Below are 17500 nucleotides of genomic sequence, written 5' to 3' on the forward strand. Positions count from 1 at the left end.
GGGGATGGGAAGGGAGAGGAGGGATGGGGGAGTAACGGTCGATTTATGTGTGCGCGTGCGTGCGGGTGTGTGTGGGTGTGTATGTGTGTGAGAGAGAGAGAGGGGGGGGGAGAGAGAGAGAGAGAGAGAGAGAGCATGTACATTGGTGTGTATGTCTGTGTGTGAGTTCGCGATTCGTGGGAGGAAGGAGGGTCAAGTCTTGGAACAATTCATTTACACATAAGTTTCGGGATGTTTTGCTGTTGTTGTTGGTGGTGGTGGTGGTGTTTTTATACTGAATATAGATCTTCGCTTAGTACTATGTTTTTACCTGTGGATGCGGTGATAAGGACAAGAAATACAGGATGTAATTTGTGATGAAGATAATGACGAATACCAATGCAATGATGATGATGATGATGATGACGATGGCGATGATGATGAAAATGATGATTAGCACCGTGATAATTGTGATGATGGCAATAGCGATGAAAATGGTGATGATAATGATGACTGTGACGATAATGATGATGATGACTGTGACGATGATGATGATGATGACTGATGATGATGATGATGATGATGATGACCGTGACGATGATGATGATGATGACTGATGATGATGATGATGATGATGATGACCGTGACGATGATGATGATGATGATGACTGTGATGATGATGATGATGATGACTGTGACGATGATGATGATGATGATGATGATGATGATGATGATGACTGTGACGATGATGATGACTGTGACGATATGATGATGATGATGATGATGACTGTGACGATGATGATGACTGTGACGATGACGATGATGATGATGATGATGATGATGACTGTGACGATAATGATGATGATGACGATGATGATGATGATGATGATGATGATGACTGTGACGATGTTGATGATGACTGTGACGATGATGATGATGATGATGATGATGACTGTGACGATGATGATGATGACTGTGACGATGTTGACGATGATGATGATGATGATGACTGTGACGATGTTCCACCTGTGCAGGTGATAGTGGGTAGCATAGGGGAGGTGATCTGGGGTACCTTCAAACCGGGGTACTCCTTTGGCATCAGCGTTCTTCGAGCTCTGAGACTGCTCAGGATCTTCAAGGTCACCAGGTATGACAATCGAAACTCTAATGTGACCGCGTGTGTGTGTGTGTGGGGGGGGGGGAGGGGAGCAAGTGGGGGGGGGGGGGGAGGGGAGGGCGGGAGAGAGAGAGAGAGAGAGATTCAAGTGTAGTGGGGTATGTGGGGGGAGTGGGGGTATGGGGGGGGGCAGTGGCGGGAAGGACAAAACTGAAACTGAAGAGTTGTGCGAAAGAGAGAGGTGGTGGTGGAGACGGGGGGCGGGGGGTGGGGGGGGGAGAAAGGGTTAGGGGAGGGGGGTACAAATTGGTTGCTTGCTTGCTTGCTTGAGTGCTGTTCGTGTAAATGTTTTGTTCTTCGGTTCAGCTTCTATTCATCTATTCACACAGCGTGAGTTGAGACGAACAACTAAAACCCAATATGTTGAGGGGGTGGTGATGAAAATACAAGGTCAGTTTATAAAGTTTGAAGAGAAACAAAAACGTGTGTGTGTGCACATGCGTAGGTGTGGATAGACGGGTGTGTGTGCAGAGGGGGCTTGGGATGGAGGGAGAGAAGGGCTGGGGGGTGGTTTTTCCAACTTTAGAAAGACAGTTAGATAATTACAGTACTTCCTCGGTGCATTTACTACAACATCTATATCCACTGTTTCTGTTGTGCTGGAAAGATCAGCGCTATCAGGCATACTCTGTAAGAAGCGCTGCAGTGCAAAACATGTTTTCTGTTAGTTATGGTACAAGCAGCTCTGAGTTTGACTGACTGGAAGGTAGGTTTTATTTTCAGGAAGTGTCTGGGTTTGTTCCAGTGTACCATTTATTTACCTATGTGCTAGCTGAATCGGTAGCGTAAGCAGCACTGACTTGAAGTTGTGTACCTTGTGAATGGAGAGTTACCACTCTTTACTATTTGTTAATCATTTCATATCCTGGCCTCATTATTTGTTAATTTCCAGCTGAAAAACCACCGAGGCAACCATGTGTTTGTTCTGCATTGTCCATGTGTTCTGTGTGGCTTGTTCAGGATTAAAGAGGCTATAGCAGTCTTGAATAAAAGCTGATTTGTGATTGCACATTTCTTCTGTCTTTGCTGCTGTGTGCACATGTCAAATGATCGGTATAAGGACAGGCCCGGTGCTTCCTTATTTGAAGACGTATCTGGGTTTGTTCCAATGTACCTTTTAATTTACATGTGTGCTAGCTGAATCGGTAGCGTAAGCAGCACTGACTTGAAGATGTGTACCCTGTGAATGGAGAGAGTCACCACTCTTTACTATTTGGAAGGTAGGTTGTTTTCAAAGACGACACGATCTCGTGTTTCTTGTTCGCAATTAAAAGGAAAAAAAACCCACAAATTCTGGACAGAACACTTACAGTGACACTAACTACACCATCGACGTGTTTACTGCATACAAATATTCTAAAGTGGACACTGAATTAACTGCAATGAACATAAAAGAAAAATTGAATGATTGTTTCTTTCAGCCCGATGTAGACTGGTTTGTGCAGATCTAGAGATCTACACAATCTGTTGCGATGTGCTTGAAAGAGAAGGCAACGTCTCCTTTATCGCCGAAAAGAAAGAATAATCGAGATATATAATAAAACACACAAAAAACATGATTCGAACGGCGTTATGTCCACTACAATCACATCTATTTATCGCACGAAGAAGAAAACGTCAACATTGACTTAAGTTTTAAATTTAGTCATTTAATGTCAGATGTGCTGCAGCCTTGGGGATTAGTCTGCTTGCGTTGGAACTGAACATTCGTGGTTCGATCCTGCTCGCATGCTTTTTTTTTTTTTTTTTTTTTTTCTCTCCTAAGCTTATCTTATATATCATATTAAATACAGAGCACTTTTCAACGATTTTTTAAATCTCTTGTTTTTTTCTTCTCCTCATGATTCCTTTACTGGATAAAGCGCGAAGCACAAGTGAGTCTTGAAGGCTTTGCCTCTTGTTATTATTGTTAATATCATTAGTGGTGTTGGTGGCGATATTATTATTATTATTATCATTATTAATAGTAGTAGTATTACTATTACTATCATTATATATCATCATTAATATATTTTTTAATCATTGTCACTGTTGTTGTTGTTGCTGTTATTTATATATTTCCATTATTATTGTTATCATTGTTGTTGCTTTTATTTTCATCATCTTTATATCATTATTAGCATCATGACTACTGCTATTATCATCATCATCATCATCATCATCGTTGTTGCTTTTATTTTCATCATCTTTATATCATTATTAGCATTATGACTACTGCTATCATCATCATCATCATCATCATCGTTGTCTCTTTTATTTTCATCATCTTTATATCATTATTATCATGATGACTACTGCTATTATCATCATCATCATCATCATCATCATCATCATCATCATTGTCGTTATCACAATGAGTTCCCTGTGTGCCACAGGTATTGGGCCAACCTACGGAACCTGGTCATCTCTCTGCTGAGCAGCATGCGCTCCATCCTCAGCCTCCTATTCCTCCTCTTCCTCTTCATCCTCATCTTCGCTCTGCTCGGAATGCAGCTCTTCGGAGGAGAGTGAGTAGGGTGGAGGAGCTACCAGAAAGAGAGAGAGAGAGAGAGGTGGACGAATGAACGAACGAATCTTTATTGTTTTTTTAGATCCATTAATCCCCAAACAAGGGTGAGCAAAGTCAAAGGCGTAAAACATCGTTAAATGTGACTCTCAGAATCAGAAATATGTAATCATGAAACGCAGAGAAAATTCCGTGAATCATATAAACACTTAATTTTTCACACTTCGCTAAGTTTCAGGGATATCAAATTCGTAGGCACTCACACACACACACACACACACACACACACACACACACACACACACACGAGGTAACGCGTCCGCCTAGGAAGCGAAAGAATCTGAGCGCGCTGGTTCGAATCACGGCTCAGCCGCCGATATTTTCTCCCCCTCCACTAGACCTTGAGTGGTGGTCTGGACGCTAGTCTTTCGAATGAGACGATAAACCGAGGTCCCGTGCGCAGCATGCACCCACGGCAACAAAAGGGTTGTTCCTGGCAAAATTCTGTAGAAAAATCCGCTTCGATAGGAAAAAACAAATAAAACTGCGTGGAGGGAGGGGGGAGGGGTTGGGGGGGGGGGGCTGTCATCAGAATGCAAACGACTGGGAATAATCAAACAGAGAGAGACGGAGACAGACAGACAGACAGCGTCACAGAGAGAGAGGGCGGTGGGGTGGGTGGGTGGGGGGCAAGGGGGTCGGGGCGGGGGAGAGGCAGGGGGGCTGTCATCAGAATGCAAACGACTGGGGAACAATCAAACAGAGAGTTACTAGAAGTGAGACAGTGATAAGTGTGGTGGTGTTATCAACATGCAAAGCGAGAGAACCGGGGGAGACAGGGTAATTAGAAACTAAACGGTAAGACCCTTCACAGAGAGAGAGAGAGAGAGGTGAGAGAGAGAGAGATGAGAGACAGAGAGAGGTGAGAGAGAGAGAGAGGGGTGAGAGAGAGAGAGGTGAGAGAGAGAGGTGAGAGAGAGAGGCGAGAGAGAGAGAGAGAGGTGAGAGAGAGAGGGGGGTGAGAGAGAGATGAGAGAGAGATGAGAGAGTGGTGAGAGAGAGAGAGGTGAGAGAGATGAGAGAGAGATGGGAGAGAGAGAGATGAGAGAGAGAGAGGTGAGAGAGAGAGAGAGAGAGAGAGAGAGAGAGAGAGAGAGAGTAACCAGAAGAAACGCAAAGAATGGGAAGAGAGGGGTTTTACTTAAAACGCAAAATGATTCAAGACATTCAGAAAGCATCAACAACAGCAGCAGCAGCAGCAGCAGTAACCAACAACAACAAAACAGCAACAACATCAACATCAACAGCCACAACAACATCAACATCAACAACAACAACAGCAACAACGTAACACAAAAGATCTAGAATAAACAAGGGGTAAAACACACAACGTACTCATGACAAAAGAACGCCTCCGAACAAGAAGACGAAGAAGAAGTTAACTTTGCCATCTGACAAGAGAAACACAACTTGGATCCAATCGTTCCCCACCCCACCCACCCACCCCTCTGCTCGCACACAGACAGGCAGGTAATTCCCGGAAGCAGGCAGAGAGAAACAGAGACACTTTGTTCAGGCAGGGGAGGGAGGGGAAGGGGGTGATGGCTGAGGGGGAGGGGTGCGGGGGGGGGGGGGGGAGTATTCCTGGTTATGGAACTTTTGTGACATTATTTTTCTTCGCTTTCTTTTTGTTGGCCTGAATGAAAAGCTGATGCAGTCTACTGGGGCAAAATGCTGAGGCATCTGATGCACACATACATACATACATATATGTATATATATATATATATACAGCAGATGTGGTGTAGCGTATATGGATCTGTCCGCACGGTCTGAAACCACCTCGAAACTGAAACATGCTCGTGGCCTGAAGTTTGAAGTTGTTGTTGTTGTTGTTATCAATATAGTTATGATTGTATTGTATTGTATTGTATTGTATTGTATTGTATTTCCTTTCACAAAAAAGATTGCACAGCGTGAAATACAGGCCGCTTTCCCCGGGGAGGGCAAATCGCCACACTACAGGACCACTCATCTAGAAAAATTCTGTTCATTAGTTGTTGTTTTTTTGTTGTTGTTGTTTGTTATCAAAGTGGATTTTTCTACAGAATTTTGCCAGTGATAACTCTCTCGTTGCCTTGGGTTCTTTTACGTGCGCTTATAGTAATAATGCGCGCACACACACACACACACACACAGAGAGAGAGAGAGAGAGAGAGAGAGAGAGATTTAGCGACTCTTTCATATCGATAAACTAAGACCGTATAGAAACAGAAAAAAAAAAACCACCGAAAAGCATATACTCTTTTGTTATCTTGCTGCGCATGTTATTTTTGCTTTTGATAATGTTTGTTCATGCAAAGCGCAACCGCGTACACACATTGTGTTAGAGAAAGAACGTGTAAGGTGGTGATGATGATGATGATGGTGATGATGATGGTGGTGGTGGTGGTGTTGTTTTCAGGATGAACTTTGAAGAAGGCCGACCGTCAAGTCACTTTGACACTTTCCCCATCGCTTTGCTGACTGTCTTTCAGGTAACACTGTCACCCCTTTTTCATCGTCAGTCATCTGTCACGTCATCTGTCATCTGTCACACATCATCAGTCATCTGTCACATCATCAGTCATCTGTCACACATCATCAGTCATCTGTCACATCATCAGTCATCAGTCATCTGTCACATCATCATCAGTCATCTGTCACATCATCAGTCATCTGTCACACATCATCAGTCATCTGTCACATCATCGGTCATCTGTCACATCATCAGTCATCAGTCACCTGTCACATCATCAGTCATCTGTCACATCAGTCACCTGTCACATCACCAGTCATCTGTCACACATCATCAGTCATCTGTCACATCATCAGTCATCTGTCACACATCACCAGTCATCTGTCACACATCATCAGTCATCTGTCACATCATCAGTCATCTGTCACACATCATCAGTCATCTGTCACATCATCAGTCATCTGTCACATCATCAGTCATCTGTCACATCAGTCATCTGTCACATTATCAGTCATCTGTCACCCCCGTTTCCACACACACACACACACACACACACACACACACACACACACACACACACACACACACACACACACACACACACACACACTTCTTCAGTTTAACGTCTTTCCACTTGAAGTGATATTAGCCACACACACACACACCTCTGTGTGTATATAAGACAGATGAATATACATATAATTATACACACACACTCTCACACTCTGTGAGAGTGTGTGTGTTTATCTGTGTGTGTGACATAATTTATACACACACACACACGCACGCACACACACACTCAAACACACACACACACACACACACACACACACACACACACACACACACACTCGCACACACACACACACACACACACACACACACACACACACACACACGCACGCACGCACGCACGCACGCACGCACGCACACACAGCGATGTCATAGAAATTGCACGGTTGATTGAGACAATATTGACCTCTTTTTTTTTTCTTTTTTTTTCTTCTTTTTTTGTCCGGGTGCAGATTCTGACCGGGGAGGACTGGAACGAGGTGATGTACAATGGGATACGGGCCCACGGAGGCATCCACAAGCAGGGCATGATCTTCTGCTCTTACTTCATTGTGCTGGTGCTCTTCGGAAACTGTATCCCTCACACTGAATACCCCGGGGACCGCACCCCACCCCCACCCCCACCCCACACCCACCCCCTACCCCACTCTGCCCCTTCGGACCTAGAACTCAGCCCCGCCCATTCTGCCACCCAGACTCCCCTTGATGTTTGTTGTTTTCTGAAAGAGGGCACGGATCAGTGTGTGTGTGTGTGTGTGTGTGTGTGTGTGTGTGTGTGTGTGTGTTGATGTAGGGAAGAGATGGTCTCGGCTGGTCTGTTTTCCGGTCGTGGATACCCCCACCCGCCCACCCTTACACACACACACACACACACACACACACACACACACACACACACACACACACACACCTCCTCCATCCCTTCATAAAATCTTAGTGTGTTAAAGAGAGAGAGAGAGAGAGGGAGAGAGAGAGAGAGAGAGAGAGAGAGAAAATCAAGTCATGTTGTTCATAGCCCAGCCGACCACTAAGGCCATATCAGGGCTGACACCACGTAAAAAGAGAGAGAGAAAGAGAAGAGAGAGAGAGAGATGTTTTTTAAGATGCATGATATGTGAGAAAAGCTACATTCGTGGAAAGAGAAACGTGACCCCAATTCACATTCCCTTTGCGAAATGTATTTCGCAGTGTTAGAACTGAAACGGAACATGTGACATACTGCTTTGGTTCCATTCCTATCGAAACACCTCCGCGACAAAAGACGAGAGAGGAAGGAGAACGGTCAACCAGCCAGGACCAGGCTCAGGATGTTGGGGAGACGATTGTCAAGTTGACATGCTACCAAAATGGGCGGCCTCCAAATTTGGGTGTTGAATCCAGCCCGACGGAACGAACTGCAGGCGATTGGCTGCAACAAGGCAGGGGAGACAACATGATGGCACCGAAAGATCGAGGAGAAGCACGTGAACATGTTTGAAAAGTCGTTGATCCGGTACTGTATTATTATTATTATTAGTGGGTTTTGGTGTTTTTTTTTTGTTGTTGTTGTTTGTTTTTTTGTTTGTTTGTTTTTTTGTGTTTTTTTTTTTGCTTTATTCATTTATTGATTTATTCATTTATTTATTTAGTACTACTGTTACTATTATTAGCCATTATTATCATTGTTTGCTTTTTCATTTTCTTCTTTCTTCTGAATATCCGTGCCGTATAGTGCTCCAGCGATCCAGCAAATCAGTTCAGTATCACAAGTAAAGGTAGGCAAGAGACAACAACTGTGTCAATAGCAATTGGATCCTATGGTACTGAAGTGATATGATATTGCAAGTTTCAAAGACCAGAACTACTTTCTGCTCACTCACCAAAAGCAAATAAATAAAATTTAAAAAGTCCTAGCAGAAGCACGGTATGGGGGACAGTCCGCAAGATCTCAGTGTACAGACCTGTGGTGATATGTGTTCTGCTGCTCTTCTTGTTGCCACACCCACATAGCCTGCTATCAGCAGCAAGTGCATGCGAGAAATCCGAGGCGTCAGATGGAGTGAATTCGTTACAAGCGAGGAAGTCAGAACGAGAGGCTTGGCTTGAAAAAGTGGTGTGACGCCTGGAGAGAGGACCACAAGCACCTGTTTTCACTCCACTGGTGGAGGGACAGTCCCCGTGGAGTTATTGCAGGGCAGGTTTTTAGAGTTGTTGTTGTTGTGAAAGAGTGGTGTGACGCCTGGAGAGAGGACCACAAACACCTGTTTTCACTCCACTGGTGGAGGGACAGTCCCCGTGGAGTTATTGCAGGGCAGGTTTTTAGAGTTGTTGTTGTTGTGAAAGAGTGGTGTGACGCCCTGAGAGAGGACCACAAGCACCTGTTTTCACTCCACTGGTGGAGGGACGATCCCCCGTGGAGTTATTGCAGGGCAGGTTTTTAGAGTTGTTGTTGTGAAAGAGTGGTGTGACGCCCTGAGAGAGGACCACAAGCACCTGTTTTCACTCCACTGGTGGAGGGACAATCCCTGTGGAGTTATTGGAGGGCATGTTTTTAGAGTTGTTGTTGTTGTGAAAAAGTGGTGTGACGCCTGGAGAGAGGACCACAAGCACCTGTTTTCACTCCACTGGTGGCGGGACGATCCCCGTGGATTTATTGCAGGGCAGGTTTTTAGAGTAGTTGTTGTTGCTTTAGCGGTGAGTCCTACCACGTCAGTACCCAAACCACTGTTTGTGTTGTGTGGATACTGTGCCTTACAGTCAAGGCTCCACTGATTCCCATGTGAGTGCCCACACCAGTGTGTGTGTGAGAAAACTGTCTGCTTTACAATCAGGGATTCACTCCCACGTGAGTAGCACCATTGTGTACGAGACTATTCTGTGCCTTGCAGTCAGAGCGTCACTCTCACGTAAATGCCCACACCATTGTGTGTGAGAATACTGACTGCCTTACAGTTAGTCCTTCATTTCCACGTAAATACCCACACTATTGTGTGTGAGAATACTGTCTGCCTCACAGTCAGTCATTCATTTCCACGTGTACCCACTGGTACCCACAGGAGGCCAACTTTGAAAGCTTCTCTGAAGGCCTTCAACATCAGCCACGACACGACACGTGGGAGCTGAATGCAATGGACAGACCAAAGTGGCGTTCAGCTGTCCACAAAGGCGCCAAATCCTGTGAGGCCAACAGAATCGCTGCAGCAGAGCAATGCAGACAGGCCAGGAAAAGCAGTGCCAGCAAGTCCCCGACAGCCGCCACCATCTCCTGTCCACACTGTGTCAGAACCTTCTGCCGGGCGCGGATTGGCCTGACCAGTCATCTGCGCACCCACAGAGCCCAGCCCACCCACCCCCAGGATGACTAGATGGTCCTCGTTGATCCTGACGGACGAACCACTCACACACTATTGTATGTGGGAATACTGTCTGCCTTATTGTCAGTCCTTCATTTCCACGTGAGTATCCACACCATTGTGTGTGAGAATACTGTCTGCCCTACAGTCAAGGCTTCATTTCCACGTGTACCCTCACCATTGTGTGTGAGAAGAGTGTGTGCCTTAATGTCAGTCCTTCATTTCCACGTGAAAGAGTCCACACCATTGTGTGTGAGAATACTGTCTTGCCTTGCGGTCGGTCCTTCATTTCCAGGTGAGTACCAACACCATTGTGTGTGAGAATATTGTGTACCATGCAGTCAAGGCTTCATTTCCACGCATACCCACACTGTTGTGTGTGAGAAAATTGTGTGCCTTACAGTCAGAACTTAATTCCCACTTGAAAGTGTCCACACCATTGTGTATGAGAATGCTGTCTGCCCTGCATTCCAGGCCTCGTTTCCACGAATACCCACACTATTGTGTGTGAGAAAGTTGTGTGCCTTACAGTCAAGGCTTCATTTGCACGTGAGTACCTACGTCATTGTGGTCACGTGGAGAATACCGTGTGCCTGGAAGTGAGTCCTTCAGTCCCACGTGAGTGCCCACACCAACTGCTGACCCAGCCCACTGCTCTCGCCCCTTTATCTGTCGGGGAAAATCCGTCAAGGCAGGGGAGACAACCTATCCCGATTCTCAGTTGCACCAACTTCTGCCAGACTCGTTCCTAAGAATCAATGACATCCATCCAGGATGCGCGTGTGTCGTTTTAAGTTTTAGCTTTGTAAGTGAGAATGGCGCTGATGATAATCCAGGGAAAGGAATATACTGACTGACATCATCACCACTTACCTTGCTGGTCTACAAGGCTATTCAAGTGGGATTCACTACTGGAATTACATGTCGTTTAGAAAAAAAACATATATAAATGTTTCCATCCAGAAATGTATGTATATATATATATATATATATATATATATATATATATATATATATATATATATATATGTGTGTGTGTGTGTGTGTGTGTGTGTGTGTGTGTGTGTGTGTGTGACAGAAACAGACGTTTTGACGCTCTGATGTTTCAATGCTGAAGACACTGTCCACAGCACAGAGTTGACATAATTCTAGAGAAAAGAAAAACAAAAAGGCACATGCAGATAGACGTCATTTTCAGTCAAGTGTTTATGAATTTGGACAGAAACAGAGAGACAGAGAGAGAGAGGGAAAGAGAATCCATTTGTTGCTGAATTGTGGATAGACTGAGTTGCACACCGATTTACAGATACTAGTACTGATAATCCAAATCCGCGCAGTTTTCATAAGCTTTGTGTGAAAATGAGATGATTTTTTTTTTTTTTTTTAAGAATTGTAATGAACGCCGTGTTCTCCTTTCTACCCCACCCCTTCCGCCCTCATTCTGTGTGTGTGTGTGTGTGTGTGTGTGTGTGTGTGTGTGTGTGTGTGTGTGTGTGTGTGTGTGTGTGTGTGTGTGTGTGTGTGTCTGTCTGTCTGTCTGTCTGTGAGAGAGAGAGAGAGAGAGCATTTTTATGTATGTGTGTGTTTATGTCTGTGTGTGTGTGTGTGTGTGTGTGTGTGTGTGTGCTTGTGTCTGCGTGCATGTGTCAATATCTGTGTCTGTGTCTGTGTCTGCGCATCTATTATCAAACAAACCGACAAGCTAAAGCAAACAAAAACCAACAAAGAAAATCAAACAAAACAAACAAACAAAAACAAAACAAAAAAAAACCCACAAAAATAGCGTCCCCAAACCAGCAGAAAGCCACGTTCCTTGACTCCCCGGCCAGACACCCTGCTGAACGTGTTCCTGGCCATCGCTGTGGACAACCTGGCCAACGCCCAGGAGCTGACTGCCGCAGAGGAGGAGCAGGAGGAGGAGGAGGCAGAGGTAATCCTCATCCTCATCCTCATCCTCATCCTCCTCATCATCATCACCTGCTGCTGCTGCTTCTGCTGTTGTTGTTCTGATAAGAGACAGTCAGTCGTGTCCGACTGTTACGTAATAGCAGGACAGCGGCGCAGGGGCACCTGCTGTTCCGAATCTCTTTCTCTGTGTGTGTGTGTGTCTGTGTCTCTGTCTGTCTGTCTGTCTGTCTGTCTGTCTGTCTGTCTGTCTCTCTCTCTCTCTCTCTCTCTCTCTCTCTCTCTCTCTGTGTGTGTGTGTCTGTGTCTCAGTCTCTGTCTCTCACTCTCCCTCTGTCTCTCTCTCTCTCATGTTTGTGTGTCTCTCAGAACAACGGAAGATGTGTAAGTCGGCCAAAGTGCTAATATCTTCACCGTTGGAAAAATAAAGATTCATTCATTCATTCATTCTCTCTCTGAATAATCAAACTAGTAAACATTTAGCAATCTTTCTGTATAAATCTCTCAAACGGATAAAAGATGTTACATAAATTCTGCGTTATGAATGTAGTCATACCTTCAATATGTTGTTTTTGCTTTTCGACTTCACTTTGTTTACATCCCTTCAGCAGGGGCTATGGCCTATCTGAATAAATCATCTGGTCTGGTCTGTTCTGCTCTCTCTCTCTCTCTCTCTCTCTCTCTCTCTCTCTCTCTCTCTCTCTCTCTCTCTCTCTCTCTCTCTCTCACACACACACACACACACACACACACACACACACACACATGTATGTATGCATATCACAGAGAGAGAGAGAGAGAGAGACTGATTGACAGATATATTTTTTCTACACACGTTTCCTCGTGATCAAGGCAATTAAAGTCGAAAATTTGGGACAACTTTTGACTTGTATGTACATATATGATGTTAGGACAAGTACGATACCAGCAGCTTATTTCTAATGTTCATTTTCATTCATGTGTGTGTGTGTGTGTGTGCGTGTGTGTGTGTGTGTGTGTGTTTGTGTGTGTGTGTGTGTGTGTGTGTGTGTGTGTGTGTGTGTGTGTGTGTGTGTGTATGCGTGTGTGCGTGCGTGTGTGTGTGTGTATGAACAGAAGGTTTTGTATTAAGATTTATTTGATTTACTTTGTAAAAAAAAAAAAAAAATTAAAAAAGGTTTGCTTTTGTGTTAAATTGTAGTTGATGTTGTCTGCCCCTTGCAGTTCGAGCAGCGCCAACAGGAACTGGAAAAGGAAATGGCAGACCAGTTCGCCCTGGGCGCCCCAGGCAAAGGGGGACCACCCCAGGTCAACATTTGTCCCCCTTCCCCTCAGAACAATGAGGACATGAAGACACGCAATTTTTAGTGAGTGATTTTGTTTTGTTTGTTTGTTTGTTTTTATGTTGTTGTTGTTGGCGTGTTTGTGCTTATAGATTATTCATTCATTTATTTGTATATTAAGCATGTATTAATTTTATTCATATGTTTCTTCTTCTTCTTCTTCTTCTTCTTCTTCTTCTTCTTCTTCTTCTTCTTCTTCTTCTTCTTCTTCTTCTTCTTCTTCTCCTTCGTCTGTGGGCTGCAGCTTCCACGTTCACCTGTATGTATGGGTGGGCGTTTATGTGCATTACCGTTTATACCCCAACGTGTAGGCAGCCATACTCCGTTTCGGATGTGTGCATGCTGGGCATGTTTTGTTTTTTTGTTTGTTTGTTTGTTTGTTTTTTCCAGAACACACCCAACGCTGACATGGAGTACACAATCTTTAAATTGCGTGTTTGGTCTTTTGCGTGTGTATACACATGAAGAGGATTCAGGCACTAGCAGGTCTGCACATATGCTGACATGGTAAATCGGGAAAAAAATCTGCACCTTTATCACATTACGTGCTCCGAAACTAGGGATCGAACTCAGGAAAGTCGATAGAATATCCAGTGCTCTAACCTTTTGGCCTCCACACCCACGTATTGATTTATTTTACTTATTCATTTATTCCTCAAATTTAGTTAATTAGCTTATTCACTTATTTAGTCAGTGCCATTTCATTGCTTTTCTGCCATGATTGCCATTATCTATCAGTATATCTAAATACCTTCCTATGTATCTGTTTCTGAATGGTTGGGATACTGTGTTATGAACTGTGTTTTGTGGGTTTGTTTTATTGGTTTTTTGTTATGATTATTATTATTATTGTTATCATTATTATTGTTATTATTATTATTACTACCTTTTTTTTCTTTTTTTAACATTATAGTTATGATTTATTTATTTGTTTATTTATTTATTTATTTGTTTGTTTGTTTGTTTGTTTGTTTGTTTGTTTGTTTGTTTGTTTGTTTGTTTATTTATTTATTTATTTATTTATTTGTGTAAGCTTATCTATTATTTATTCACCTTTTTTTCCCCTCAAGGCCTGACTAAGCGCGTTGGGTTACGCTGCTGGTCAGGCATCTGCTTGGCAGATGTTGTGTAGCGTATATGGATTTGTCCGAATGCAGTGACGCCTCCTTGAGCTACTGAAACTGGAACTGAAACTGAAACTTGTAAATGTGACAGTTTTGTGTTGACGCGGTTGAGCATTTGTATGGTTTGACAGTCCTAATACGGTCCTGTGCGGTTGGCTGGACGATGAGCCACAAGAACAAGAACAATCTGTCTGTCTGTCTAACCGTCTGCCTGTCAGTGTGTCTATCTATCTGTTCATTCATTTGTGTATCTATCTATATATCTTTCTGTCTATGGATCTGTCTACCTAGATACCCATCATTGTGTGTGTGTGTGTGTGTGTGTGAGTGTGTGTGTGTGTGTGTGTGTGTGTGTCAGCATCCGTCTGTTTATGTTCTACACCTACCTCATCATCTGTTTACCTGTATGTATGTTTATCGTCTGTCTGTCTGGGTCAGTTTGCATGTCTGTTTTTCTCTCTCGTATTATTTCTCGGTCTGTCCATGTCTGTCCAGCAGACTGTCTGCCTGTCTGTCTGTCTGTCTGGCTTATTCAACCAATTCAGTGATCCGCCATGGAGCTTCATAAACACTTTTGTTCAGATGAAATTTACTATGTTTTGATTGCAGGAGAGTCTTACAAATGCCTTTGAAACCATATTTTCATCTGGCTTCAAACTCGCCGCCCCCCCCCCCCCCCCCCCCGCCCCCCCTCCCTGGTTTCAGCAAATTTCAAAATTCTGGACTCTTATCTCTGAACATATGTACCCATCTGGCTTTTATCATATCACAACTGTCTATATAAGCAAATACGACTGCCCATCTGTCGGTTTCCATATATGTGCATATATCTGTATGTTTGTCTTTCTGTTTTCCGTTGTAGTTTATTTTCGTTACTTGCTTGTTATTTTTTTTTTTTTTTTTTTTTTTTGGGGGGGTGGATATTACAAGAAACATATTCCATGCAATCCAAAAGATGCAGTTCACCCTGCAGAAGGACCAAACTTTTTTTTTTTTTTAAGGCTGGATAAATCATCACATGGTATTGGAATGGATATGCAATAGTAATCATGCGAAGAAGCTGTGTTTCGTATTGAATTTATTTTGTTTACCTGTGTGCTGGCTGAATCGGTGGCGTGGGCATCACTGACTTGAGGTTGTGTGCCTTGTGTAATGGAGCGAGTTGCCACTCTTTGCTATTTGTTGGTCATATCGTCTCCTGGCCTCTTTGTTTGTTAATTTCCAGTGAATTTATTCAGTTTCGAAGTTCTCTGGGCTCTTTTTCTTCTTTTGCAGGATATGGATGAAATGGGAAAGTGTAAACCGGAAATATAAAGAAGTAATATTTTGGTCTATTCCAGTGTGTACCAAAGCTGTATAAAACTGGTGACGCGCCTCGTATTCTCGGTTCAGAATCCATAATTTTTGTTGTTGTTGTTGTTGTTTTTTTTCCCCTCAGCTGACATTAAGATATTTGGGAAGATGTGTTAAAAAAAAAGAAAAGAAAGAAAAGAAAAAGATTTTTAAATGCACAATGTGCTTTTTTGTCTCTACCCGCTTAGAATTTGAAGTTCGTGTTATTTCGATTCCTCCTCCTACTCCTCCTCTTATTGGTCTTCATTCTTCTCCTCCTCTTTCTCCTCCTGTTCGTCCTTCTTCTTCTCATCTTCCACCTCTTCCTCTGCCTCCTCCATTTCTTTGTCCATTCTCCTCTTCCTCCTCCTTCTTCTCTTCCCCCTCCTTCTTCTTCTCTTCCTCCTTCTCTTCCTCTACCTCCTTTCTCTCTTTCTCCTCTTCCTCCTCCTTTTCTTCCCCCTCCTTCTTCTTCTCTTCCTCCTTCTTCTTCTCTTCCTCTACCTCCTTTCCCTCTTTCTCCTCCTCTTCTTCTTCTCTTCCTGTTTCTTCTTCTCCTCTTCCTTCCTCTTCTCTTCCTCCTTCTTCTTCTCTTCCTCTTTCTCCACTTCCTCCTTCTCTTCCTCCTACTTCTTCTCTTCCTCTACCTGCTTCCTCTCTTTCTCCTTTCTCCTCTCCTTCTTCTTCCCTTCCTCCTCCTTCTTCTTCTCTTCCTCCTTATTCTTCTTCTCTTCCTCCTTCTCCTTCTCTTCCTCCTTCTTCTCCTCTTCCTCTAGCTCCTTTCTCTCTTTCTCCTTTTTCCTCTTCTTCTTCTTCTTCTCTTCCTCCTCCTTCTCTTCCTGTTTCTTCTCCTCGTCCTCCTTCTCTTTCTCTTCCTCCTACTTCTCCTCTTCCTCTACCTCCTTTCTCCCTTTCTCCTTTCTCCTCTCCTTCTTCTTCTCTTCCTCCTTCTCTTCTTCTCTTCCTCATTCTTCTTCTTCTTCTCTCTCCTTCTCCTTATCTTCCTCCTCCTTCTCCTTCTTCTCCTCCTCCTCCTTCTTCTCTTCCTCCTTCTACTCTTCCTCTTCTCTTCCTTATCCTTCCTCTCTTCCACCTTCACCTCCTCCTTCTTCTCCTCTTCCTCCTCCTCCTTCTCTTCCCCTCCTTCTCGTCTTCCTCTTTCTCTTCCTCCTCCTTCTCTTCTTCCTCTCCTCTTCCTCCTCCTTCTCTTCCTCCTTCTCTTCCCCCTCCTTCTCTTCCTCCTTCCTCTCTTCCTCCTCCTCCTTCTCTTCCCCCTCCTTCTTCTTCTTTTCTTCTCCTTCTTCTTCTCTTCCTCCTCCTTCTCTTCCTCCTTCTCCTCTTTTTCTTCTCCTCTTTTTTCTTCTCCTCTTCCTCCTCCTTCTTCTCTTCCTCTACCTCCTTTCTGTCTTTCTCCTCCTCTCCTCCTTTTTCTCCTCTTCTTCCTCTCTCTCTGTATCCTTTCTACCTACCTCGTCCTCCTCCTCCTATTCTTAGACCTCCTCTATATCCTCTTTCTCCTCCTCCTCCATTTCTTCTACCTTCTCTCTCCTTCTCCAATCTCCTCTTTCTCCTTCTCTTGCCCCCCCTCCCCTCTCTCTCTCTCTCCCTCTCCTCCCCCCCCCCCCTCGACCCCCCCGCCCCCCACCCTGTTGTTAACCACGTGATGTGAGCGACATGTGTCCGGCTTGCAAAAGCAGGAGAGTGACGAGCCTGTTGACCTTCAGCTTCCCTT

The 17500-nt window shown here is 44.1% G+C and overlaps 1 protein-coding gene across 1 annotated transcript in view; it reads left to right on the forward strand.

The window, feature by feature from the left end:
• The window catches only part of LOC143275763 (voltage-dependent calcium channel type A subunit alpha-1-like), a 402120-nt gene that overhangs the window by 291985 nt on the left and 92635 nt on the right, over positions 1–17500 (forward strand). Inside the window, exons 19-24 of the mRNA XM_076580041.1 lie at positions 1014–1126; positions 3532–3663; positions 6127–6199; positions 7206–7326; positions 11915–12015; positions 13203–13336. Of these exons, the coding sequence (XP_076436156.1) occupies positions 1014–1126; positions 3532–3663; positions 6127–6199; positions 7206–7326; positions 11915–12015; positions 13203–13336 (674 nt within the window). The remainder of the gene's footprint in view (positions 1–1013; positions 1127–3531; positions 3664–6126; positions 6200–7205; positions 7327–11914; positions 12016–13202; positions 13337–17500) is intronic.

This window comes from Babylonia areolata, chromosome 31 (assembly GCF_041734735.1).
Source record: "Babylonia areolata isolate BAREFJ2019XMU chromosome 31, ASM4173473v1, whole genome shotgun sequence".
Taxonomy (NCBI): domain Eukaryota; kingdom Metazoa; phylum Mollusca; class Gastropoda; order Neogastropoda; family Buccinidae; genus Babylonia; species Babylonia areolata.